At 43.1% G+C, this 27,595-nt stretch overlaps 1 protein-coding gene across 1 annotated transcript in view; it reads left to right on the forward strand.

Moving 5' to 3' along the window:
• The window catches only part of SCGN (secretagogin, EF-hand calcium binding protein), a 55,486-nt gene that overhangs the window by 18,136 nt on the left and 9,755 nt on the right, over nt 1-27,595 (forward strand). Inside the window, exons 3-8 of the mRNA XM_066578953.1 lie at nt 4,418-4,510; nt 10,133-10,222; nt 11,457-11,513; nt 17,592-17,669; nt 21,224-21,279; nt 25,690-25,735. Coding sequence (XP_066435050.1) covers nt 4,418-4,510; nt 10,133-10,222; nt 11,457-11,513; nt 17,592-17,669; nt 21,224-21,279; nt 25,690-25,735 — 420 coding nt within the window. The remainder of the gene's footprint in view (nt 1-4,417; nt 4,511-10,132; nt 10,223-11,456; nt 11,514-17,591; nt 17,670-21,223; nt 21,280-25,689; nt 25,736-27,595) is intronic.

The following is a 27,595-nucleotide window of genomic DNA, read 5'->3' on the forward strand; positions in this document are numbered from 1 at the left end:
GAACAGAATCTGCAGTTTTCTCAGTGTACATTGTATGGGAGCTATCATCACAGCAGTCTGCACCCACCAGCTCAGAGATAACTAAAAATTAGGGCTGCAGTCTGCAGAGAGGAAAACTGGTGATAAATGCAGGATGCAATAAAAGTCATATAGTAGCTAGAAAAGGTCATCTGAAAAGTTAGGTACACTTTGAGTCATTGATATTATCTGGAATGTTGCAATAATGTGTATTAAAAAAATAGATATAGTGCAACATTTGCCATTTTCCAGTATTTTCTGTGGCATTACGTGCTAAACTGTTTTGACATAGATTACAAACAATAAAGAAATTCTTTAAAATATTAAGATGGTTTGTAGTGTAAAGACTAATTTGTGTATGTAGCGCATCCTGTCAGTGTCACCGACCTATGACCCATCAGCCTGTGATACTCATCTCTGTTGTGTTTAACCCATTTAGGACCAGCCACAGTAAACTTATGGCGGCAGGTCCTGGGCTTAGAACACCGCCGATAGTAAAATTACAACGGTGCTTTAAGTCTCCTGCTCTGCAATCAATCAGAGACAGGAACGGGTTATCAGCTGTTAGTGACAGCTGATAACCCGGAGAAGAAGGCAGGAGGGGTATTTAACCCTTTCTGCCTTCTGCTTCCCGATACACAGTGCTCAATGAGCACTGTATGGGGAAAGTGAAAGTAAAATGCACTTTCACTACGGGAGCTTGGTGGGTCATGTGACCTCCCAGGATTCCCTGCTACTGCAGAGCTGGAGGGTCACACTAGACCCTGGCAGCTCTGCAAGTGACTAATGTCACTACAGGGGTTGGTTTCCTTTGTAACTGGGACTCCTATGGATGCCCCAGCTACAGGGGGAAAGTGTCAAATTAGAAAAAAAATGTGAATGTCCCCCAGAGGTCTTAAATGATGTAATGGGGGACATAAATAGTAAAAAACACAATTACATACATCAGTAAAATAAAATTCCAGAATAAAACAATAATATATACATAAGAAAGAAAATAACCCGAAACCAACACCAACCAAAAACGTTGCTATAAGCGCCCTGTAAACCAAAATCATACATATTATATATCAAAACATCCGAAACAAATAGAGGAACCCTTTCCCATACTTTATTTTAGCGTAAATATAAAAATAAGTTTTAAAAAACTATAAATGTTAAAAAAAATATTTTTTTTTGTTTTTTACCCCCAATAAAACTAAAATACAGGAAAAAAAAGTCAGTGAAAAAGATAAGGTACAAAACAACCTGGTCCTTAAGGGGTTAAAAGTTATTTTTCACTGTTTCACACTTTTAGCCTGAAGAAAGTGTTACTACTGCAGTGAAACGTGTTGCCTGTTTGCCTTGGTTTTTCAAAATGAAGAAGTCTATACTCACTTTACTGAGTCCCTGGTTATGGGCGCTTTATTCTATAGATAAAAAATGGTGTACAATGGTGGCCGTAAACTTTAAGTCATATAAGAACTTTCTATGTTTATGCAAAAAGGCTCTGTTCTCTCTAGCATCATGGCATTAATTATTACCGAAGGCATGATGGTTATAACAGATTGATTTATAATGGATCATTCGGAGTCCCGTTTCTTGTACAGGAAAGAATAAAGCTGCAGACTACATTAGTTTGGCTATCAAAATGAAATGGAAACCCAACGGGACAGACTCTCACGTCAGTGTGAGCATAGCATATGGATTGAATATCACTATGTTTATAGCTCCAATGGTCTAATATAGTCTTTCTAGTGTATCCCAAACTAAAGTACAGAGATTGAACAGAGACCAGTTTTTCCTCAACATCTTGCCAAACCCTTGGTTAACCTAGAACTAGAGATGAGCGAGCATACTCGTCCGAGCTTGATGCTCGTTCGAGTATTAGGGTGCTCGAGATGCTCGTTACTCGAGACGAGCACCACGCGGTACTCGTCTCGATTAAACGAGCACTGACCATTGAATTCAATGGAGCCGGCAATACAGCCGGCTCCATTGAAAGCAATGGGCTGCCGGCGATCTCAGGATGAATTTTCGGGAAGGGCTTAAAAATATAAGCCCTTACCTGAAAATCATCCTAAAATGTGTAAAAATAAAAAAAAATGTATACTCACCTTTCCGCTGCAGCCGGAGTTCAGCCGCATCTGGCCGGCAGTTCTCCTGAACTGCTCTGTGTAGTATTCAGCAGCCGGGGATTTAAAATCCCCGTCTGCTGAATGAGCTGCCTCTGATTGGTCACAGCCTCACCAATCAGAGGCAACTCTCACTCACACCCATTCATGAATGGGTGAGTGAGTGCTGCCTCTGATTAACAGCTGAGAGCTGCCCCTAATTGGTCCCTGCGCTGAGCCAATCAGAGGCAGCTCTCACCCATTCATGAATTCATGAATGGGTGTGAGTTAGAGCTGCCTCTGATTGGTGAGGCTGTGACCAATCAGAGGCAGCTCATTCAGCAGGCGGGGATTTTAAATCCCCGGCTGCTGAATACTACACAGAGCAGTTCAGGATAACTGCCGGCCAGACGCGGCTGAACTCCGGCTGCAGCGGAAAGGTGGGTATACATTTTTTTTTTTATTTTTACACATTTTAGGATGATTTTCAGGTAAGGGCTTATATTTTTAAGCCCTTCCCAAAAATTCATCCCGCGCTCGCCGGCAGCCCATTGCTTTCAGTGGAACCTGCTGTATTGCCGGCTCCATTGAATTCAATGGGCTAACATCGTTCTTCTCTGCCACAGCTGTTACAGCTGTGGCAGAGGAGAACGATCTTTATGCTGACAGTGGGGGGGGGGGGGGGGGGGCAACCCTTGCTGCTATTGTGGCTTAATAGTGGGACCTGGGAACTTGAGATGCAGCCCAACATGTAGCCCCTCGCCTGCCCTATCCGTTTCTGTGTCGTTCCTATCACGTTCGGGAATTGCCCAGATTTTCACAAATGAAAACCTTAGCGAGCATCGGTGATATACAAAAATGCTCGAGTCGCCCATTGACTTTAATGGGGTTTGTTACTCGAAATGAGCCCTCGAGCATCGCGGGAAGTTCGACTCGAGTAACGAGCACCCGAGCATTTTGGTGCTCGCTCATCTCTACCTAGAACTTAGAACCTAGAACACAAGTAATTGAACAGTCCTAAGATGAAGGCTTCCCAACTGATTTTAAAAAGAGGCTATATTAGAAAGTTAGAGCACTACATCACACTAACACGTATTACCTGTTTATAATGACATGTTGTGATGGAATAGAATTATAAAAATGGAATCCAACATTTTCACACTGACCACTAAGCCTAATAATAGGTTGACACTTCTTACTCTGTACAGAAAACTTTTCTGTAGTCATTTTCTCATTACAGGATTACAAAGAAAGGTAATACCTATTTATAGATGATATAGGATCCACCATTTACAAAAGGTGCTCCTCACAGCTCACCTCCTCCCCTCCTTACACAATGACCTCACAGCACATGCCCACAGCACTCTCCCATAGAAGTCAATGGATCAATGGTTGTTCGTTGCATCTATAGCCCATTAAGTTGCTGTAAAGCATATTTCTTAAATGCTGTTAATTGTAGTCTTGGTAAAATGGTAACCCCTATAGTCATATACAGAAAATAGAATTTAAAAAATGTAAACAGATTAGACAAATGTCATATGTTTTATTCCATGTATCAGCAAGAAGAAAAACCAAGGCGATACATTTACTTAAACTAGAATACAGCTAAAAGTATCTCCGACTGTCCTCCCCTCTCCATGGTTCTCTGCAGAATTGTGACTCATTCCTGAAATTGTGATGACCCAGAGTACCTGTGACAGCCTTTGTGAGCATGCAGTGCCTGCGTGTGATCCTTGGCCTGTGCACAGGAATAAAGAAGAGGTGGACAGTAATGAATGTAGGGTATTGTAGTTCATGGGCGAAGTAGAGGATATAGCACATTATTTCTCTTTCTGATGCAGTCCCCCACTGTTTCCGCTTCTAGTTTTAGAAGGAATTGCGCAGTGGGAGGTTAAGGGTAGGGGCAAACAATTATGAAAAGCCAGAAAAAAACTTTGTTTTTCCAATAAACAAACAGTTGACTACCATACGGCTTGTGTACAATAGAGTAATCCCAAACACATTGGTACTTTATTCCAGGGCAACTTCCTATAAATGGTTTCCATTTTTCTATAATAAAACACATTTTACTGTAACATGTATTCCTATTATTTGAATGAGATATTCCAGAATATTGATGTACCATAGGTTTCGTATGTTCGTAGATGACGGCCTCGTCAGCTTTATATACAAATACATAGATGAAAAACAAGGGAAAAAATACAATTTCAAGTGATTACACTTTAAACCCTTGAGAAAGCAAAGTTTTACAAGAAAATGAAAGTTTGTAAATCCCCTAAGAAAGCAATGTGTTTGTTGACTTCTAGAATGCAATAACTGCAGAGAAAGTCCAGAGGGTGAAGGACCGATTTATGTCTGCATATGACGTCACTTCTGATGGACGCCTACAGATACAAGAGGTAAGTGTACACAAGCTGTACTATAATGTTCATATCCACTGAGAAAGACAGGAATTACTGTCAGCGTACAAGGGCAATACGTAAAATAAACCTTCAGTATGAGGTGAGCTAAATATGTAACAAGTATGTTTATCCATATAAAATAAGGTTTAAAAGGGTCCAGAACAGTAAAGTTTTACCCCATTCCCTTGCTGCTTGACTCCTAGATCTCAAATGGTAACTTGTTTAGAATGGTACTATGATGTGTCATCCATACTGACGTGAGATTGTTCTCAGTGAGAGAAACCAAGCAATCTTGTAGATATGATACCTTTTAACGGCTAACAAAAATACATGATGTTACAGCAAACTTTCGGGGATATCTGGCCTGCTTCGTGAGGCTAATGAATAAAACTAGTTTGCATGGCACATTCCTTTTGATCTAAATAAATGTTCTCACACAGAAATTTGAGACTGTTTTGTACTCAAAACCTAAAACAGACAAACTGAGCCGAGACATAAATCATAAATCAGTCCACTGAGCTCAAGACAGTTTTATGATGTGTCTTATCTCTCCTTCAACCTGCACATGGAAGGAGATGCAGCACCACGTATTAAATGGCAACATTATTACGAGTCAAGTTCTGAATTTTTATGAAGTTTCAAAGAAAGAAAAGAAGAAAAATCAAATTATGATTGGGAAGAGGACATTCCTCTTGACCTCCTTCAGACCTTTCATATTTTCCACTTATGCAAGAATCCCAGGCTGAGGTTAATTCCATTCTCCGACTTGAAATTGCCCTTCAGTATAATAACTGAAGGGCAATTTCAAGTTGCAGCATCACAGAAGAATTTAGGAGTACAATTTATAGCCATGTTTTAATACCCCCAAGAATGGAATTAACTTCAGCCCGGGATTCTTACATAAGTGGAAAATATGAAAGGTCTGAGGGAGGTCAAGAGGGATGTTCTCTTCCCAAGCATCATTTTTTTTCTTCTTTTCTTTCTTTAAAACTTTATAAAAATTCAGAACTTGACTTGTAATAATATTGCAATTACAATTAAACTTGTAATCCTGAAAAATGCATTTAGAAATTTCGAACAATCACAGAAATATTTGTGTCCATACAGCCTGGTTGTTTGAGTTGCTACAAGGGAAAAGGAAATTAAGAGGGAAATGAAGCGGAAAGTTTCATAACTCTTGTATAGAAAACTAATAGGATTAATAGAATAAAAAAACCAGACAATTCTGTTAATGACCGAGGTCTGGTTAGTAACCCTTTTTATTAATCATACCTTCATAAAGTTTTTCTTCATGTGATACTTTTTCAGATGTACTTACCACAGTAGAATTTCCTGTCTATTACTTAATATACAAACATAGCAATTTTATTATATTTCCTGAGCTGTGTGTCCTGGTGTTTGCTTATTGAAGTAAATGGAAGTGCATTAAAGGATATCATTCTGTCTGCCCGCAGCTACTACGGTAGTAGTTCGGGTTTAAGAACTTAGAATACAAATACGCTCTGGCTTCTCCACCGTTGATTTTACTGCCAATCTGCTGCTAAATCCGTGACAAATGTCGCAGCGAAATCCTCATGTATTACATGCAGATTCATCTAGGATTGAGTTACTGTGGATGTCCCCCATTGCATTGCAAAGTGTGAAATCCGGTGTGAAAATCGGCCACGTGAGTCGAAATGCTGAGAGATCTGCAAAGCATGTCAATTGGCGGATAGATCATTTTTTTGCAGTGTGGAGATGAAATTTGATCATCTACTTTGCTGCTAATGTAATACACTGTTAATTCTACATCCTTAAATCTTGAAAAAAAGTGTCAGCAGCACATCCTCCTTGTGTGAACTTACAATTAATCTTACTTTAGTAATGTCCCCATTTGTGGCAGTCATACCGAATTCTATCATTTAACCCTATGTCGGTTTAAAGGTAAAAAACGGATTTTGAGTTCTTCTTTTATAAAAGAGAGAGCACTAGTTTTATAATAAGTGCTGCACACTAGAGATGTGCGAGCATGCTCGTTTAAGCCTGATGCTCGATCGAGCATTGATATTGTTTAGTAACTGATCACATAGAGGCATAGAAGATGATCCTCAAGCGTTGCATAAATAATATTTTCAATTTTTGTTAAATATATGAAAACATATGCACTATATGACATACCAAAAAAGCTAAGGAATTGCGACCACCAAAATATCAATCTAGGGATTGCCCTATTATAACAAAACCAGTTTGCTAAAGGAATCCTGGTCAAGCCCCAATCAGCACCTTATGACATCATAATAAAATAAATAAAAAAACATAGTATGTATATAGTACATTAAAATGCATAAATATAATTAATGAAAATAGATGGATATAGTTACTTTGGCACATGTATGATCACATGAGGTTTGTCGGAATCTGACTGTGGACAAATATGTCTTTAAAATGCCCATATTTAAATGACCAGATATTATGATCACTTTTGATAAATCATTTATGCTATAATTACTTTAATAGTGGTTTTGTGAATGATGAGCAGGTTTCATTTTCTAACAAATGTTTCACGGCTTCCTCTGACTCTGACATATTTTAGAAATAAAAACTCATGGAGCTGCCAAAAAGTGACTAATGCAGAACACCTTTAGCTACAGACCTGGCAAGAGATGGACAGCACAAATGCCCCCTATCCACCAGACCATTTCCAGCTGCTGTTCTGTAGCTGCATTTACTTAGTATCGGAAATACCCATGGGGACAAACATGCCTAGCTCTTGACATAAGATAAACATTAACTCCGGGTGCAGAGAAGCATTTCCATGTCTTGGGAGATCTTAAACCTCCTCTTGAAGGTCTGAAGACTACATATATCTTAAAACAACATAATATCAGTCAGTCCTCAAATTCTGTTAAGATCCTTAAGAGGGGTTATTTTTAAGAGGGAATACAAGTAACAGTGGATTGAATCATTACAGTCAAATATAGTTTCTTTTTTATCTTGTCCTATGTTATTATTGTAAGTTGGTTGGGAATTTTTTATATCTGGTGATCCAACATACAGAATGGGGCATTGCATATATTTTTGTACTGTGCCTATTTGATGTTGTGTTGGATGTCACTCGGTTCAGTATGACAACATACATCTAGTAAAGTCATAATAAGAAATCCATAGTTGTTTTTTTTTTTTAATAAGTGACAGCATAATCTCAATATTGTTTCATTTGTAAGTCAAATCTATATACTTACAATGTTCTTAAAATGACATATACAGGTATTTTTTATGTTACACATTAACATACTACCGTGATGGCGAACCTATAACACGCGTGTCAGCACTGACACGCGGCCGGTCACCCAGATAAGGAATACCGGCAGGGGCCGTGACTCCCCTGCCGGCATTCATTAACCAGCACTACTAACAGCGCTGATCCCGGCGCACACTGTGATGTCAGCGTGCACCAGGATCCTCCTCCCCCCGTCCCCTGACGTCTCCTACCTGTTGGTTCTGCGGGAGCGTCCAGGGGAAGAGGCATCCTGCAACACACTGACATCACAGTGTGTGCCGGAGATCATCGCTGCTGGAGGGCGTCGGGCACAGGAGGAGTGGAGCATCCAAGCATCCACGAGGTAAGTACGTGGGTCTCGTGGGGGGCAGTTACCGCTGGGGCCGCTGTAAGGGAGGCAGGTAATGCTGGGGTGGGGCACGCTATAAGGGGGGGCAGATACTGCTGGGGGGGCGCTGTAAGGCTGGGTTCACACAGAGCCGCGGCAGCCGCGGTTTCAGCCAGACTTACCGCAGCGGATTGGCCGTCCCGTGTGGACGAGGTTTCTGTGTGAACCCAGCCTAAGGGGTGCAGGTAATACTGGGGGGGTCAGATACTGCTAGGTGGGGCAGATACTGCTGGTGGGGGGCAGATACTGCTGGGGGGGGCACTGTAAGGTGGGCAGATACTGCTGGGGGGGAGCACTGTAAGGGGGGCAGATACTGCTGGGGGGGCGCTGTAAGGGGGGCAGGTAATGCTGGGGGGGTCCGCTGTAAGGGGGACAGATACTGCTGGGGGGGTCCGCTGCAAGGGGGGCAGATACTGCTGGGGGGGGTCCGCTGTAAGGGGGGCAGATACTGCTGGGGGGGTCCGCTGTAAGGGGGGCAGATACTGCTGGGGGGAGCTGCTGTAAGGGGGGGCAGATACTGCTGGGGGGCTGCTGTAAGGGGGGCAGATACTGCTGGGGGGAGCTGCTGTAAGGGGGGGCAGATACTGCTGGGGGGGCTGCTGTAAGGGGGGGCCGATACTGCTGGTGGGCCGCTCTGGGTGGTACTGTAGCTGCTGCTGGGGTGGCCGCTCTGGGTGGTGCTGTCGCTGCTGGGGGGGGCGCTCTGGATGGTGCTGTCGCTGCTGGGGGGGCGCTCTGGGTGGTGCTGTCGCTGCTGGGGGGGCCGCTCTGGGTGGTGCTGTCACTGCTGGGGGGGGCCGCTCTGGGTGGTGCTGTCGCTGCTGGGGGCCACTCTGGGTGGTGCTGTCGCTACTGGGGGGGGCGCTCTGGGTGGTGCTGTCGCTGCTGGGGGGGCCGCTCTGGGTGGTGCTGTCGCTGCTGGGGGGGCCGCTCTGGGTGGTGCTGTCGCTGCTGGGGGGGCCGCTCTGGGTGGTGCTGCCGCTGCTGGGGGGGCCGCTCTGGGTGGTGCTGTCGCTGCTGGGGGGGGCGCTCTGGGTGGTGCTGTCGCTGCTGGGGGGGCGCTCTGGGTGGTGCTGTCGCTGCTGGGGGGGGGCGCTCTGGGTGGTGCTGTCGCTGCTGGGGGGGCCACTCTGGGTGGTGCTGTCGCTGCTGGGGGGGGCGCTCTGTGTGGTGCTGTCGCTGCTGGGGGGGCCGCTCTGGGTGGTGCTGTCGCTGCTGGGGGGGCCGCTCTGGGTGGTGCTGTTGCTGCTGGGGGCTCATCATTACTAAGATAAGTGAGGGGGAGGCTGCGAGAGGCAAGGGCCTGTGCGAGGGGTGTTTTGGGTTTATTAAATACAGTTATACATTACAATTATACATATTTGTTATTTAAACTATAAATATTGCGGATTTATGGATTTTTTTCTCGAAGCGACACACCACCCAAGTCATGCTACGTTTTTTTGGCGAATTTTGACACACTGAGCTCAAAAGGTTGCCCATCACAGACATAGTATGTAAGGCTGTAAAAAAAGACATATGTCCATCCAGTTCAGCCTACTATCCTACAATGTTGATTCATAGAAAGGCAAAAAATCCTTCATGGAGTAGATGACAATTTTCCTAATTTTAAGGTAAACTTCCTTCCTGACTCCAATCTGGCAATCAGAATAATCCCTGGATCAACAACCATAATCTAGTGACTATAAACTGTAATATCGTTACACTCAAGAATGACATCCAGGCCCCTCATGTACTATTTAGTGAGTTCTCTATCACCACATCCTCAGGCAGACAGTTCCACAGTCTCACTGCTCTTACAGTAAAAACTCCCCTTCTATGTTGGTGTAGAAACTTTTCCTCTAGACATAGAGGGTGCCCCCTTGTTACAGTCATATTCCTTGGTACAAACAGATCATTGGAAAGATTTTTTATGGATGTTTAGATATTTTTACAGAATAATTTTCACTAACATTCTGATTTCTTGTCCTAGCTTGCCAACATGATTTTGCCAGAGGATGAAAACTTTCTGTTACTTTTCCGTAGAGAAACTCCTTTGGATAATAGTGTGGAGTTTATGCGAGTAAGTCAAACCAAAAAGGATGTATCTGCAAATGCATGTTCTTTCTATATCTATTAAAAGTCTGGTTTAAATCTGTATAACACTCTAAGGGCTCAGTCAAACGGGCACCTCGGCACCCGTACACAGGCACCGATGCGCCCGTGTGACTGAGCCCTTCCTGCAGGAAGAAGAAGGCCGTACCTCAAGACGGACGTCTCTCTGCAGCGCTGAAGAAAGAACACATGACCAGCAATGAAGCCAGTCACATGTTCTTTCTCCCGGAGCTGCAGAGAGACGTCCATCTTGAGGTACGACTGTCTTCCTACTGCAGTAACACGGGCGCCGATGCGCCCGTGTGACTGAGCCCTAATGATAACACCCTAATGATATTTAAAGGAGCGGATTGTCCAGGATTAGAAGAAGGGTCTGCTTGTATTCCTAAAAACATCACCCCTCTTGTCCATGAAAAAAGGTTTTGTTACTTTTAGATTGAGTATATGATAAATATTATTAGTACAGTCAAACCTCTAACTTCTATAAGAATCAATGTAAATCCAATTAATTCGTTCTAGACATTTCAAAAAACACACCAAACCACATTTTTGTACAGCATTTAGCGCAGCGCCATACGCTGTACAAGGCTCCGATTCATTTCAACAGGTCTGTTCACACAAGCGTTTTCGGCCCTGCTTTGCCCATTTAAATGGATGAGCAGCTGTTTCAGTGCTGCCGAAAATGCGGCACAACTTGGTACCGTGTTTTTGGCAGCACTAAACGCCCTAGCTACACTGCCCGAGAGAAAAAAATATCAATATACTCACCTAGCAGGTGCCGTCGGTGTCCCGAGGGCCGCTCTCCAGGAGCTCCGTGTGGGCTTGTCAAGCCGGCAGAGCATCTTGCTAGTGACGGGGAATTGAAATCCCCCGCCTCCAGTAAGAGATTGCTCTGATTGGCTGAGCCTGCTCAGCCAATCACAGCCAGGGCTGGATGCTCCAATCACAGCCATTCATCCGTGAATGGCTGTGATTGGAGCAATCCATGAATGACTGTGATTGGAGCAATCCATGAATGGCTGTGACGTCAGCAATAAGAGGCAAGATTCTGCACTGAAGATTTGGTGAAACTGGAAACCGGCGAAAGACAAAGGTGACGATAGTATAATATTAAGTAACGTTTGACAACAGTATAATCTAATCTACGTTTTTTCTACGTTTTCCAAAATACTGTATTACAGAATAATTTTTCTCTTCTTCAGATTTGGAGGAAATATGATGAAGACAGCAGTGGATTTATTTCTGCTGTGGAACTAAGGGTAATTCTTTTGTGTCTAACTCTATATCTTTTTCTAACCACCTGTCTGTTATTGTCTAGTAACACTATAGATAGATTATGATGAGGCCAGTTTGACCAGTCCTTTATTTGCATCGTTTTATATGCAACAAGGGTTATTTTAACCCGTTCCCGCTGCAGGGCGTAAGTTTACATCCTGGCAGCCTGCTACTTCCCACAACAGGACGTAAACTTACGTCCTGGAGATAGCTCGGGATCACATATGATCCCGCGCTATCCCGCAGCGGGAGCCGTCTGTCAGTGACAGCCGATGTCCTGCTGCAACAGTGGGGGGGCATCGGAGATGCGCCTCCCGCTGTTAACCCCTTCCCTGCCACGATCTAAGTAGATCGCAGCAGGGAAAGAGTTCACAGAGGGACCGCTGTATAAGCGATAAGGCATGGCACAGCAGTAGCTCTGCCATGCCTTATGACAGCGATCATCAGGGCAGTGGTTAAAGTCCCTCAGAGGGATACAAACAGTGTAAAAAAAACAAAGATTAAAAAAATGAATTAAAAAGATGTAAAAAAAGAGTAAAAAAACATTTTTTTATGCTTTTTCTCAGATTAGCATAAAAAAAGGTAAAAAAAAAAAAACCCACATATTTGGTATTGTCGCGTCCGCAACGACGCATACAATAAGTTGCACATGCTTTTGACTGTGCACGGAAAAAAATGCTTAAAAAAACCGCTAAAAAACTGAGGCAAAATGCTAATTTTTAGCATTTTGCCTCACTAAAAACGCAATAAAAGTGATCAAAAAAGCCGTATGTACCCCAAAATGATACCAGTAAAAACTACAGCTCGTCTCGCAAAAGATAAGCCCTCATAGAGCTCCGTACATCAAAAAATAAAAAGTTACAGGACTTTGAATGCAGCGATTTAGAATAGAAAAAAGATTTCCAAAAAAAAGGGTTTTTATTGCAGAAAAGTGGGAAAACCTAAAAAAAAATGTAAGAATTTTGGTATCGTTGTAACCGTACCGGTCCGCAGAAAAAATGGAATGTCTCATTTATGCTGCATGATTAACGCTGTAAAAAAAAAAAAAAAAAATCTATGGCAGAATTGATGCGTTTTCTCTCCCTGCTATCATAAAAAAAAAAAAAAGTTTTACAATATAGTCTATGTACCCAAAAGTGGCACCGATAAAAACTACAGTTCGCCACGCAAAAAACAAGCCCTCATGCGGCCGCGTCGACAGAAAAATAAAAAAGTTATGACTTTTGATAAACGGAGCAGAAAATCCGCCAAAAATTGTTGTGTCCTTAAAGGGGTTGTCCCGCGGCAGCAAGTGGGTCTATACACTTCTGTATGTCCATATTAATGCACTTTGTAATATACATTGTGCATTAATTATGAGCCATACAGAAGTTATAAAAAGTTTTTTACTTACCTGCTCCGTTGCTGGCGTCCTCGTCTCCATGGTGCCGACTAATTTTCGCCCTCCGATGGCCAAATTAGCCGCGCTTGCGCAGTCCGGGTCTTCTGCTTTCTTCTATGGAGCCTTTCGTGCAGGATGCCGGCTCCGTGTAGCTCCGCCCCGTCACGTGCCGATTCCAGCCAATCAGGAGGCTGGAATCGGCAATGGACCGCACAGAAGAGCTGCGGTCCACGGAAGAAGAGGATTCCGGCGGCCATCTTCACAGGTAAGTATAGAAGTCACCGGAGCGCGGGGATTAAGGTAAGCGCTCCGGTAAGCTTTCTGTACGTCCCTGCATCGGGGTTGTCTCGCGCCGAACGGGGGGGGGGTTGAAAAAAACAAAAACCGTTTCAGCGCGGGACAACCCCTTTAAGCCCAAAATAGGCCATGTCATGAAGTTTATAGAAAGAAAAAAAAAAAAGAAAAAAATCACACTTACATTTTTAATTGCGCTACTGGGTGCAGTGCACTCCTGATCTACTGGGGTTTAACCCTTTGCAATCCAGTTTTGGTTTCAGGGTTTCCTAGAGGGCTTTCTCTTTCGGCCATTATACAATGGTGCCATCTGCTGGCTAGAGCCAGTACTGCAGTATGTGACATGCTGGAGAGGCCCCTGACAACAGAGTGGCCAGTAATCTACAGTAAGAATACCCTGCCGGACGTCTTCCGACATTGGAGCTGTACAGCCTTCAATCAGAATGTCTTTAGACGTCAGACAGTGGATTGGAAAGGGTTAAAAGGTGTCACCTCTTTACACGGTATGATAAGAGCAATTGCAAAAATATTTTACACCCAGCACAGGACGCATTTTCAAGGGCTCCAGAATGTGTCCTTATCCAACCCCAGTGCCTACAGTTCACTGAGTTAGAAAATCAATTATAAACTCCTTAAGGAAAATGCAGTCCCGACATTTCTGGCTACCCTGCTATAGCTCTGTGGATACCATCACTTTTCTCCTAATTCCATCTTTCACCTCCATTACTTATCTATTTAATTTTAAATATATAAATGTACCCTACTCCTTGATGCCCTAGGTAGCGACCTATTCCTCCTTATCGCGCTTCTGGTTCCCTTCACCACCAAACGGCTTAGGATTTCCACCATACCTCTACAGTTCTCCTTCAATCCTAATTAATATCTCCAACGGACTTTTACAGGGAGGTACGGTCAGTTGGACCAATGAGTGCTTTGTAATAAAACTTGTTTTTGTTTGTTTTTTTACTGCACAATGTAAAGTACATTGTATGGTAATATTTTATCCCTGGCTAGCTCACATGGATTCCTTGCTGGAGTAAAGGATTACTGTAGTACTATATTTGTGGTATGTATGGTTAGTAATTCACCTGCTGGAGATTTTCTGTCTACGGTATTCCTAAACAGCTTAAATCATTCTATGTCCAACTTATGTACAAGGATTGCAATGGAACATTGTATCCAAGATTCAGGTCATATGGTGCTCATAGTGTACTGTAGTGATGGCTTCAATTCAATTGAAGCAACTGATGCCAATTTTAAGTTGGTTATTAAAATGAAAATACAACTTCTCTGTAGTCCCTCTAAAATGTATCTCTACTTAATGGAGAAGGGGGTTCTTTCCTGTAAGAGCAGTGAGACTATGGAGCACTCTACCCGCAGACCTAGTGATGCCGAATTTGATAGAAGAGTCTGAGATGGACTGGGACAGCAATATTACATGTTATAGTCACTAATTACTTCAGAAGGGTTCGTGATCCAGGGATTATTCTGATTGCCAGACTTGGAGTCAGGAAGGATTTTTTTTTCTCTTAAATGAGGAAAATTGTCTTCTACCTCATTTGGTTTTTTTGCCTCCGCTGGATCAACATTGGGCGAGGGTTGGGTTAAAATGCTGAACTAGATAGACTTATGCCTTTTTTCAGCCTAACATATTATGTTGCTATGTTAAAGGCTGATAGGGACCAGTGCACTGAAGCCTAGGTAAGCAGGGTGACAACCTTTGTGTGAAACTAATTTTAAGCAAATGTCCTGACTGGACAGATTATGGGCCCTAGTAGGGTGTACCAAAAAGTGGTGGGTGCTAAAAAAGTTTTAAAAAATACTTGCTTGCTATGATATAGACTAGAATATAACGTTTCTCATTGGGGTTTACAATTCTATTCAATAAAGTCTATTTGTCAAAGTCCTATAATGCCATTAATACTATCAACTGTATTGTATATGATGTTGACAGAAAATTAATAAAAATATATTGAACAAAAAAAAAAAACTTGCTTTTCCCATGGCTCCTCTCCTAGCTTCAAAATTAAACAAGTACGTCACCAGTGATGCCCATTCACTACATTTAGATAGACCATGATGATATCAATTACCCAAGAGGTGAGCAGTATTCGGAAAAGCATGGTGACATATTATATGTTGCTATGACTACTACTGTGATTGAGATAGTGATAACAGCTCCTAGCACGATCCTAGGGATGAACGGATCTCAGGGCTCTATATATAGCTACATCCATTATGATACCCAACGAGCCCTTTAATTAAAAAAACACTTATTTTCAATGAACTACAAAAAAGGAAAGCTCAAAGTCCCGTCGTTGAGGTTTTATTTTTTATTTTAGCCTTATGAACGGACATCTGCTTAGTTTAAAACATAAAATAGTGGTTCCCGTCTAGACAATGATATGTTGTTTCTGCAACACAACCCTCTTGATAGTTCCAGCTAGATAAATATCTGATCTAAATTTTATTTCGTTTTAATGCCGGTCTGATATACGTGATGAATTCAGGACTGAGTGGGAAAGACACATCTGTTTGGAAAGTAAACACATTGCCCAGAGGAGACATTACCGACCACTTAGTGTATGTTTTGCACAAAGCCATTAGTGAATGAAAATAAATGGTGTGTTACAGTGTCACATGCGAGTTCTAGAATAATGCCACCTCCGACGCAGTACACTGACCGGCTGATCTCCGTTAAGTATCCTCTCTTATCTATATACATCACCGCAGTTACATGACTACAGTTGCCAAACTGTGAATAAAACATTAACCGTATCCGTTTAGTCCTGACATGTATTATGTATTGATAGACATTACGATACAATGATTTCACTGCCAGAGACAACCCACGTAACGATATAATATGCTGTCCTTACACCAAGTGGATTACTAAATGGGCAGCTCATCATGATCCATTGACAATGCCATTGTGAACTCATCAGACTTTTTTCAGCATATGTAATATATAAACGAAAACCAGTGTATTACATCACAACATGACAATTGTGTTATATCGCAGCAAGGCCAGGAGAATGAAAATGGTGATATATTAAAAATGGTATTGTTGTCCTTCATTTACATTCAGCTACAGTGAATAATGAGTTCTTCAAATTACTCATTTCTTAGTAGACAATGCTGAGGCCAGTTTTTACGCAATCGATGCCGGCGGCATAGTCGTTTTTGTCAGGATTCTTTTTTGCAAATTGACCAAAAAACTTAAACACAATAATAAAGTTTTCCACTTCATTCTGAGCCTGTGTAGAAATGTACCCAGTCTAATGGCCTCTACATGTCCCTTGTGTATATTTTTGTCTATTTATTTGGACCCGTATGTTTTTGGACTGTGACGAGAAGACTTAGGGTTCATTTAGCCGGGACCCGCTTCCATGCTGTCACAGGGAGCTAGTAACACTGGCTCACTTACAAAGCGGCCAGCAGGGAGGTGTTGAGACTGCAGGAGATTTCCCTCCCCACGCTTTCCGCCCCTCTCCAATGACGTAACATAGCAGCCGTTCAATACTGAATGGCTGCTATTTACACTGAAAGATCATTGTTCAGCCCATCGTTTATGCTGCATAAACGATTGAAGATGAGCTGATTGCTGATTGTTCAGTGTAAATAGCAGCTGTTCAGTATTGAATGTCCACTATGTTAAGTCAATGGAGAGGGGCGGGGCGCGAGGAGAGAAATCTCTTCCAGCCTCCTCACTGTGAGCCAGCAATACTAGCTCCTGTGCAGCAGTACGAGAGTAAGTATGTTTGGGGACGAGTGCCAGATGTCGCTTGCCTGACATTTATCCCGTCTAACTGGGGCTAAAGATAAAACTCAAATCTGTATGGTGCGGTAGCACACAAAGGCAACACCATCTAGTATGCCTATTAGGGTATATGGATGTCATAGATGGAGGGTCTCTGCTCTGGCTCCCCCTCTACTGGCCAGAGCAGGCAGACAGCCAATATAGGTAACATAATATAGCCAATAAAGATTCTTCCAGACCAAGCTCCCAGCCTGAAGGACTTGGTGCTGCCACTTATCCAATATTCATCCATTCATTATATTGGGCACTTATAGCCACCTATATCCTGCCCAGGAGTATCTACTGATTGGCAGATATTACAGCTGTGACCAACCAATTACTGAAATAATTGTATTCTAAAAGGAGATTGTCCATTTCCAACAGGCCATTTCACATTAAATGAATGCTGGGTCACAGCAAACAACACTGTGCAGAAATAGATTTGATGTATAGCTAATGGACACATTGCCCCATAGTTGTAGTATCATTGAAATGTTCGGTGAGAATAACAAATGTCTTGAAGATCGCAATGCTTTCCTCGCTCTATTTAGAGTTTATATTCATTGTTTTTCATATTCGTTTAACCAGAATTTCCTGCAAGATCTCTTCTCACAACATAAAAAAAAGATCTCTGCTGATAAACTGGATGAATACACCGATACAATGGTAAGTCATGCTTCCATAATTGCAAACAAAGTGGGAATTTCAATTAATTTTCATTATTTGCTACTATTTATAGTGTATAAGGCGTGGTCTACTTTTGGAGAACCTCTCTTAAATTGTATTTTAAGGCATCATTTCAAGACTTCCCTTTATTAGCTAATGCCAAAGGGTTTGTCCAGCACAGTTTCCAATACAGGACAATGGGCATACCGTGTGGTACACAGGGGCTGGCCAACAAATTTTAGCTTGGGTGGCAAGCACACAGCACTGGCCCATGAGTAGTAGCCCATGCTAATATGTTTACACATTGCAATCTAATGTGGAATCTTCTATGCGAATTCCGCCTCTAACACTGTAGAATTACACACGCTGTTTGAGACCTGTCAATGGATAAACCCATGTACAGAATTTTCAAAGTGATTCTGCGCAGGTCGCCATCAAGAAGTGACATCCACACGTAGATTTTACGCATTGACAGTGATAATACTGCATGTGGATCTGCACAAATACGCAGCAGAACAGTCGTGGACTTCTGCCACAGTTTAAGAGATGGAATCCACGTGAAAAATTTCATGTCAGATTGTGCCATGTGAATATACTTTAAGGGTGGCTTCAGACGAGCGTGTTTTTGTGCGTGCATATGTGCGCAAAAAACACGCATCTATTACAAGCAATGCATTCTCTATGGTGTGTTCACATGTCTGTGTTTTACAGGTGTGTGCTTGTTAAGGTAGGACATGCGTGCACAATAGGGAATTCACACATTATTTCCAATGGAGCCACGGCTGCATTGAAGACAATGGTCTCCCGGCACTCTGTAATTGTTTTTCAACAATTTTAATTGTTTTTCAATAATTCAAAAACAACAATTTTAGTGTAAAAAAACAACAAAAAAACCCACTTACCTGTCCGCTGCTGCCGTGTCCCCGCAGGGATGAAGAACACATCTGCCGCATGTGGCAGATGTTTCCTTCATCACCGTGTGGAAAATGAATTCCCAGCTGCACCTGCTACATCTGTGACAGATGCAGCAAAGGAATTCTTCATCCCTGCGGGGAATAAAGAATTCCCTACCGCAGCTGTCATAGACGACAGCTGCATTGGCAGGTCAAGCAGGTCAATTTCACAGCATTTAAAGAACAAGCCATGGGGAGGGAATTTAAGAAAACTCTTTCACATGATGCAGACAATTTCCACAACAAATCCACAGCATGACTATTTATGCTGCGGATTTCGCCGTGAAGTTCAAACCTTGAAATGTAAGGGTTAAATCCAACAGCAGATCCGCTAGAAAAACCACAGCCAAATCCACACCATTTAGTTGCAGATGTGGTCACTGTGGTTTTCCAGTATGATTGCTGCAGGTTTTATGTTGCGGAATGCCTGCTGCAATTATGCCCTGTGTGAAGGCAGCCTAAAGGTGGAGACACAAGCCCTGCCTCGCCACACCCATCCGATCCATGGCCGCACAAATTACTGGCAAAGTATGTGGTCAATGGCTATGATGGGTAGGTCTAATCCAGCTGTGTGCGGCCAGCCACCCCATGTCCTTACATCCTTAACCTGTCTATCTATTTAATATAAATAGAGCACCAGAACTAAGCTCAGTACCAGCGTCCATTGTACTGTGAGTTACAGAGCCAAGAAAGGAGGAGCAAAGCTATGCCAGTGTTTGGCCTTAAGGCAAAGGCCACTGAAATTTAATTTTTCCACAAATTGGCACAGTTTTCAAATTCAGTCTTAAATGCCCACATGATTCTACTGGTAAGAGTGCTGTTCATTTGCAAAACTGCGCAGACATTAAGATTAGAGATGAGCAAGCACACAAGTGCTTGGGTCCACGTTATTCAAGTCAAACTTTTCGTAAAATTCGAGAGCTCTACTCGAGTAACGAACCCCATTGATTACAATGGGAGACTCGAGCATTATTGTATGTGGGACGCCGGGTCCAGGGCTTTTTTTTTTTCTCTTGGTTCGTGTGTGTTCTTTCTCTCTCTCTCTCTCTCTCTCTCTCTGTCTCTGTCTCTCTCTCGGCATGTCACAGCGGGGAGGGGCCAAAAACTGGGGCGGGGTCAAACGCGGCGTGATGCTCGTTCGAGTAACGAGCACCATCGAGTACGCTAATACTTGAACGAGCATTAAGCTCGGCAGAGTACGTTCGCTCAACTCTAATTAAGATCAATTAAAAATCCTTTTAATTTCTGGTCGGTTTTACAGTAAAATTACATGTATGTGCAGTTTTTGTCCACATTATACTGTTACATGTTGTATCACCCTATACAGGATTTGTCATATATGTCACCTCTGAGAGTCCCACCTATCAGGTGACTGGAGTCTACTAGTTCCAGTACCATATACTGTATATACTCGAGTAGAAGCCAAGTTCTTCAGCACATTTTTGTATGCTGAAAAAGCCCCCCTTGGCTTATACTCGAGTGAAGTAAAAAAAACAAAAAACGCACATGTCTCAGCCGGCGTCTGTGTCCCTGGCATGATGGTCTCCCCGGCGGTGCAGCAAGCTGCTTCAGAATTCTCCCCGCTGTCATCTCCCTGCTCGGCTTTGAATTTCCCTGCTGTCAGCGCTGTGTAAGTAAGCGCTGTGATTGGATCAAGGGCAAGCCAATCACAGCTTGCGCTCGATCATTCACAGCCATTCAGTGAATGACATCACTGAATGGCTGTGATTGGTTTATTGAGCGCCGGCTGTGATTGGGACTAAGTTCCACCCCGTCCCGCCCCTCCCATTGCAAATAGCGGCGAAGGGCGGAGAGAGGGCGGGAGCTCAGTGCACTGATCCCGGCCCAGCCCGCCCCTCCCCCTGTAGAAAGGGACACCGTATATCGGTGAAAACCCGTGCGATATGCGGCATGTGAATAAGCCCTTACACTGCAATATTATTAGGCTGTTCAAGCTGGAAAACCTTTTCAACTGATAATAAATATCCACCTTTTAACACTATCTACTTTTTTAGGTTGGCATTTGGGACTCTGAGTTTTTCTTTTACAGAACTCCATATCCTGTACATAGACATATTGTTAAAGGTGCCTGCAACAACCCTGAGTGACAAGGGGGAGGAGCTTTCTGCACACTGAACACAATGTTCACTTTAAGCTCCAGTGTGCACACAGGGTTAGAAATATTGCTGTAGCAAAGCAGGAGGGTCTGCCTCTTTAACACGATGCTGAAAGCTTAATTTGTACTTGAGTTCATACCCATTGCTCCTGCACATGGCACAGAGTGACTTTTAGAGAGAGACTATATTTTCTATAAAAGCAGAATGCTAAACTTATTTTAACTTCTTTCATTAAAGTCTAATATGTAAGGCCAAACACTAAAAGCATCTCTGTATATCACCAATAATAGCCATTTATTTCCCGAAGGCCATCCACCTCCACTGTCATTTGTAAAAATACATGTTTATATAGATATTAGTAGGAGAAAGTTACCAGTAAATTACCTTGAAATGTTTCACATTTTACAGGAACGGAAAATATGCATTTAGTTTTTTTTGTTTATTAACTGGAGATGTGATGACTAACCGTGTCTGTCTGCTTCAGATGAAACTCTTTGACAAGAATAAAGATGGCCGTCTAGATCTGAATGATTTGGCAAAGTAAGTGTCTTATCCAGACGTTCTGAATGCGTCATTCCATTCACTGTATTACCGGTTGGAGAGCTTTACTGAGTACTCTTGTGAAGATGTCTTACTGGATTCCAGATAAAGGAGGGTACTGTATATGTATATGTTTTCATTGCACATAATACTGAAAGTTTTAACCCTTTCCAGTCCACTTTGTATCCTGCTTTTCCTAGGGGGCTTACTCTGTTTCTGCTGTTATACAACAGCGCTATATGCTGGCTAAAGCCAGTACTGCATGAGGTGACACGTTGGATAGGCTCCGACAGCAGAGAGGCTGGCAATATACAGTAAGAGAACCCCAACGGGCATCTTCCAACATCGGAGCTGTACAGCCTTAAATCATAATGTCTTTGGACGTCAGACAGTGGATTGGAAAGGGTTAATAATGTCTTTATAAATAATTAAAGGAGATGTCCCGCGCCGAAACGGGTTTTTTTTTTTTTAAACCCCCCCCCCGTTCGGCGCGAGACAACCCCGATGCAGGGGTTAAAAAACCCACCCGCACAGCGCTTACCTGAATCCCGGCGGTCCGGCGTCTTCATACTCACCTGCTGAAGATGGCCGCCGGGATCCTCTGTCTTCATGGACCGCAGGGCTTCTCTGCGGTCCATTGCCGATTCCAGCCTCCTGATTGGCTGGAATCGGCACGTGACGGGGCGGAGCTACACGGAGCTACACGGAGCCCCATAGAGAAGAGGAGAAGACCCGGACTGCGCAAGCGCGGCTAATTTGGCCATCGGAGGCCGAAAATTAGTCGGCACCATGGAGACGAGGACGCTAGCAACGGAGCAGGTAAGTATAAAACTTTTTATAACTTCTGTATGGCTCATAATTAATGCACAATGTATATTACAAAGTGCATTATTATGGCCATACAGAAGTGTATAGACCCACTTGCTGCCTCGGGACATCTCCTTTAAGTTCTCGTTTGTGTCAACCTTGGTTTTCCCCGGACATGGATAAGTGTTTATTAACCTACTACGGAATGTCAGTTATTATTACACCAGGTTTCTTTAGGCCTCATGCACACGGGTGGATCTTTGCTGCAGAATCTAGAGCAGGCATCCGCCTCCGGATTTCGCAGCAATAGCCCTCTGAAGAATGCTATGGAAAAATGATTCTTCATACACACCAGCGGATGAAAAATGAAAACATGCTCCATTTTACTGCGGTTCCCACACAGGCGGCTTCCATTGAAGGATGGGCCGTGGATTCTGCGGGAAAAGCAGGAGTATAAAAAAAGATCTGTACTGTGAATGTCTGACAACGAGACGTGTGGACCATCTGCAGTACAGAGAAGCCGGCAGGTATTTTTGGGGAAGGTCTTGAAATATAAGCCCTTCCCTGAAAATAAGCCTTAGCTGTTTGAAAAAAGAATACATCATCTCTCCGGCACGTCTTCTCCCTGACTTGCCTGCACTGTTCTAAAGCAATTTCTTCTGGCCGGGGATTTAAAAATCCCCACCTCCTGAAAGTACTGTCTCTGATTGGCTGAGCGCTATGCCCAATCAGAGGCAGCACTCAGCCATTCTATGTGATTTCAACATTAATGATTGTCTATGAATTTCATGTTATGTATAGATTACTATATCTTCTTTGTAGGGCTATAGTTAATATATTTGGCCATTATGTAAGAAAATTGGAGATGGTGGTAATTACTCTATCATGTGACCTGTTAATTGATATACAAGTGTCTATAATTATCCATCAAAATACTAACGACCACCTGTCCGTGAGGGAGTTACATGTGATGATGTCACCATCATGTGATCAGTCAACGGTCATCTGAGCCCCACCCCTGATCACATGACAGTGGCGTCATCACAGGTCCTTCATTCCTGTGCATGGAATGAAGGATTTCTTGTGATCAGTCTTGTGTTCTGAGCTCCACCCTGATCACATGACAGTGATGTCATCCCAGGTCCTTCATCCCTGTGCACTAAATTAGGGATTTCATGTTATCAGTCACTGGGGCTTTACACGGCTGCCATCTGGCTCTGTTGATTTAGCCCCTGTGATGATGTCACCGTTATGTAATCAGGAGCGGAGCTCAGAGCCAAGGTGACTAATCACATGATGGTGATGTCATCACAGGTTCTGTAAGCACATGGCTCTGCTGGTTTAGCAACTGTGACCAAGTCCAATCCCTTTCACTACATTATATTAGTAAATGGTGCATTGTGCCACACGAAACACTGGTACTGTAATTTCCTAATAATTACTAGTTTGCTTTTTAAATGGCATGTTAGTGGGTCATCTCTGCTATGACTAAGGCCAGTCTCACATGAGGGGATTTGAATTGTGGATTCCGCTATCGCTGTGCAATTGGAAGATCCGCAGTAAAACACAGGCACTGAAAGGCCTGCATTTTCGAATTTTCCTTCACACTCATGGGTTACGAATAGCGTATTTCGCGGGCAGAAGAAAAATTGCAGCATGCTTCATTTTAGTGCAGATTCCATGTGGACGGCCTTCATTTCCCCGATAGATCACAGGTCTACCATGGTGGATTTCCGCATACGAAATCTGACCTGTTCGTTTGAGTCCGGCCTAAGGGTGCAGTTAAGTGCCAGGATGTGCCAGTGAGATTTTTGTAGTGGCAGTCATCTTTCATTTTTTAACATTTATGAAATAAAGTGGATTTTCATCAGCAGCCTGGGGTGCTGAAGGGGTGCTGGAAGTGCCCTCTCCACAGCTTGCTTTGATTGCTGCCATTGTTGGCACCTGTTAGCTGTATGAAACAACTGATAGCTGCCGTGCTAGAAGCTGAGCCTGTTCCATAATCACCCAACAGAATAATGACATACATGTATATTGTTAGTCGTTCAGGGTTTAAAAGACGTGAAACTATTATCATGAAATAGTTGAGCCATATAAAACTTCTTAGACTTCCACCAAAAAATGAGTATTGCCCCGAGTCTAAAGACCCAAATCACTTTAGCTACCAGACTGGTGAGAAGAAATTACCTAACCGCCACTATAGATTTTATTTTATTCCACACAATGCCTGCCGTGTGCCTACTAACTATACTTTAATTGCCTTTTTCAGAAAACCGACCTCCCAAACTGTAAATCTGTTAAAAGACTCATTATAATAAAGAATTATTCAAGAAAAGTTTGAAAAGCTTCAAAATACTGTAATCCCACCCAATGAATAGTAGTAATTGTGAAGCTTAATAAGTAATTTCTAGAATTAGGGAGTGCTACCCCACCCCAATTGAAAGGTGCAGTAAGTCAGAGACTCTAATCTTACACTTGTTTTTTTTTTTACCACACCATGAAATACCTCCTATTAAAGAGATCAAAGTGCCGTAAATTCTATTTGTGATAAGTACAGGTGAGTTTTACATAAAATAAAGAATTTAAGCAAGACACACCATTCTTATGAGAGTTGCTCCTGCTGAGAGAGAAATAGGGGGTTACTTCCAAGATTTTTACTTTATCACTAAATCCTTTAATAGGGGGGATAATGTTAAGCCTTATGTAATCTAGGGGCTGCTTTGAAATGGTCACACCGAGATACTTGAAAGTCTTGAAAAGTTGCAAGGCATATTTTGTCACTAAAGTCTTGAAGTATTATTATTTTTAATTAAAAGCCAGTTTTGTGCAGCTGCTCTTCTATAAGTGGGGAAAGGATATGCAGCAATAGCCATTTTGCAAGCAATGAAGAGATCTCTTGTTGTGCAGTCAGCCTTCAAATGCCATTGGAGCTAATAATGTAAAGTTCTCACCCAATTTTAATAGAAGTCACAACATCGGGAAATACAGCTATAGCATTAACCCCTTAAGGACATGGCTTCTTTTGGCCTTAAGGACCAATCCTTAGTTTTCAAATCTGACATCTGTCACTTTATGTTGCAATAACTTTTGAATGGTTTGAGTTATCAGCGCAATTCTGAGATTTCTTTTTCATGACATATTGTAGCTAACTAGAGATGAGCGAGCACCCAAATGCTTGAGTCTGTGTTATTCGAGTCGAGCTTTTCGTAAAATTCGAGGGCTCTACTCGAGTAACGAACCCCTTTGACTACAATGGGAGACTCGAGCATTTTTGTATGTGGGACACTGGGTGCCGAGCTTTTTTTTTTGGGGGGGGGGGGGGGTCGTCTCTCTCTCTTTCTCTCCTGCCTACCAGACAAAAAAAAAGCCATTGACGTGCGCTGCGTTGCGGCGGGGAGGGGCCAAAAACTGGGGCAGGGGTCGAACACGGCTTGATGCTCGTTTGAGTGACGAGCACCATCGAGTACGCTAATATGCGAATGAGCATCAAGCTCGGCAGAGTACGTTCGCTCAACTCTATAGTTTACGTTACTTGTAATTTTTTTTATCAATAAATTTTGCTTTATTTAGAAAAAGAAAATCAAAATTTACTTTGTTTTTCAGGATCCTTGCCCTTCAAGAAAATTTCCTTCTTCAGTTTAAAATGGATGTAAGTATTGGTAGTGTCCTAATTCTTCTCTTACCTTGCGAAAACTAAACAAATGTCTATTAGGCCGAATTCACACGAGCAAGTGTCAAACATGAGTTTTAAACGATAGCAATATGGACAGAACTCGCACGTGAAAATAACACAGTAATTTCAATGTGTTTATTTAACTGAGCAATTTTTCTCTTGGACCGATGTTCCGAGATAGGGAAATCACAGCATGCCCTATTTCTGGATGATTATGTTCGGGAATCGCCCATTAGTTCCCAGGGGAGGGGAAAAAATGCATCGCTCTTACATGTACATGTGAGTTTCATACGAATGCAATGTGGTTTTTCTATTTTTACTATTGAAGCAACATATGATTTTCGTGTGCGTGAAAATTGTCTATGCAGCAATGCAATGTGATTCTGTTTTCCTGTAAAACACATCATAATGACAAAAACACTTGCTGGTTTGCAAATGCGATATCAGCCAGAGTTTCTTGGACCGATATCGACCTCGCCTGTGTAAATAAGCCTTAACTATGTTTTCTGCAATAAGATAATAGCTTTTCTCTACATATTGGAAAGACAAATACAATCTCTTGAGCATAACCAATAAACAAACTCATATTCTGAAATATCATGCAGATACATTCAGGTCCTAATGGGGATGTCCAGGTTTTAAATATTGGTAGGCCTTCAATTGTAGATCATTGGGATTTGTCAAGCAGAATCCCCACTGATCAGCTGTTCACTAGGCCGGACACGAAGGGATGGACATATAATACAGGTAGAGAGCAGTACAGCACGTATAACACTAGTCTGATCATTAAGGACATTGGAGGAAATTAACTAAGACTAGCATTCCCAAAGCCAGTGTTCGTATAATTTCAATCAACACAAGGAACGAATCATATATAAAGGGGTACACTCCGCCGCATCTTGGCTCCTATGTTCGCTGTCATAGAAATCTATGCCAGCTAGGTGCTGCCATAGATTGCCGGTATAATTTATGCCAGTTTCTGGCATAAATTATACAAAAATCTCAGGTGGTCATGCCACTTTCCAACCAGCCCTGACCATTTTTCATAAAAGTGGTAAGTCTGATGCAGAAAGAAGAAAAGCCGCAACGTTTTTGTGTAGAGGTTCTTGATCTAGTCTGAAACTAGCCTTACCTGTCATTTGGTGTAAGGCTTCATTCCCACCTGCGTTTTTGGTTTTCAATGTTCGGCTCGTTACAGAAGCTTAGCAACTAGAGATGAGCGAGCATACTCACTAAAGGACAATTACTCGATCGAGCATTGTCCTTAGCGAGTATCTCCCCGCTCGGGAGAAAAGGTTCGGCTGCCGGCGCGGGTGACAGGTGAGTTGCAGCAGTCAGCAGGGGGGAGCGGGGAGGAGAGAGGGAGAGAGAGAGATCTCCCCTCCGTTCCTCCTCACTCTCCCCCGTAGCTTCCTGCCCGCCGCCGGCAGCCGAATCTTTGCTCCCGAGCGGGCAGGTACTCGCTAAGGGCAATGCTCGATCGAGCAATTGCCCTTAGCGAGTATGCTCGTTCATCACTATTAGCAACCAAAATCTATGGAAGTGCCAGATCTGGCACATGCTGAATATGAAAGGTGCCTGATAAAGATGAGCGAACGTGTTCGGCTCCGCCCCTTTTCGCCCGAACACCGAACTTTGCGAGCAATTCCGTGTTCGGGCGAAAAAAGTTCGGGGGTCGCCGTGGCAGCGCGGGGGGGTGCGGCGGGGAGTGGGGGGGAGAGGGAGAGAGAGAGGGCTCCCCCCTGTTCCCCGCTGCTGCCGCCCGCGCCGCCGCGCCTCTCCCCGCCCCCCGGCGCCCCCCGAATCTTTACGCGCGGACACTGAAGTCCTCGGTAA

Source organism: Eleutherodactylus coqui, chromosome 9 (genome assembly GCF_035609145.1).
Source record: "Eleutherodactylus coqui strain aEleCoq1 chromosome 9, aEleCoq1.hap1, whole genome shotgun sequence".
NCBI classification, from domain to species: Eukaryota; Metazoa; Chordata; class Amphibia; order Anura; family Eleutherodactylidae; genus Eleutherodactylus; species Eleutherodactylus coqui.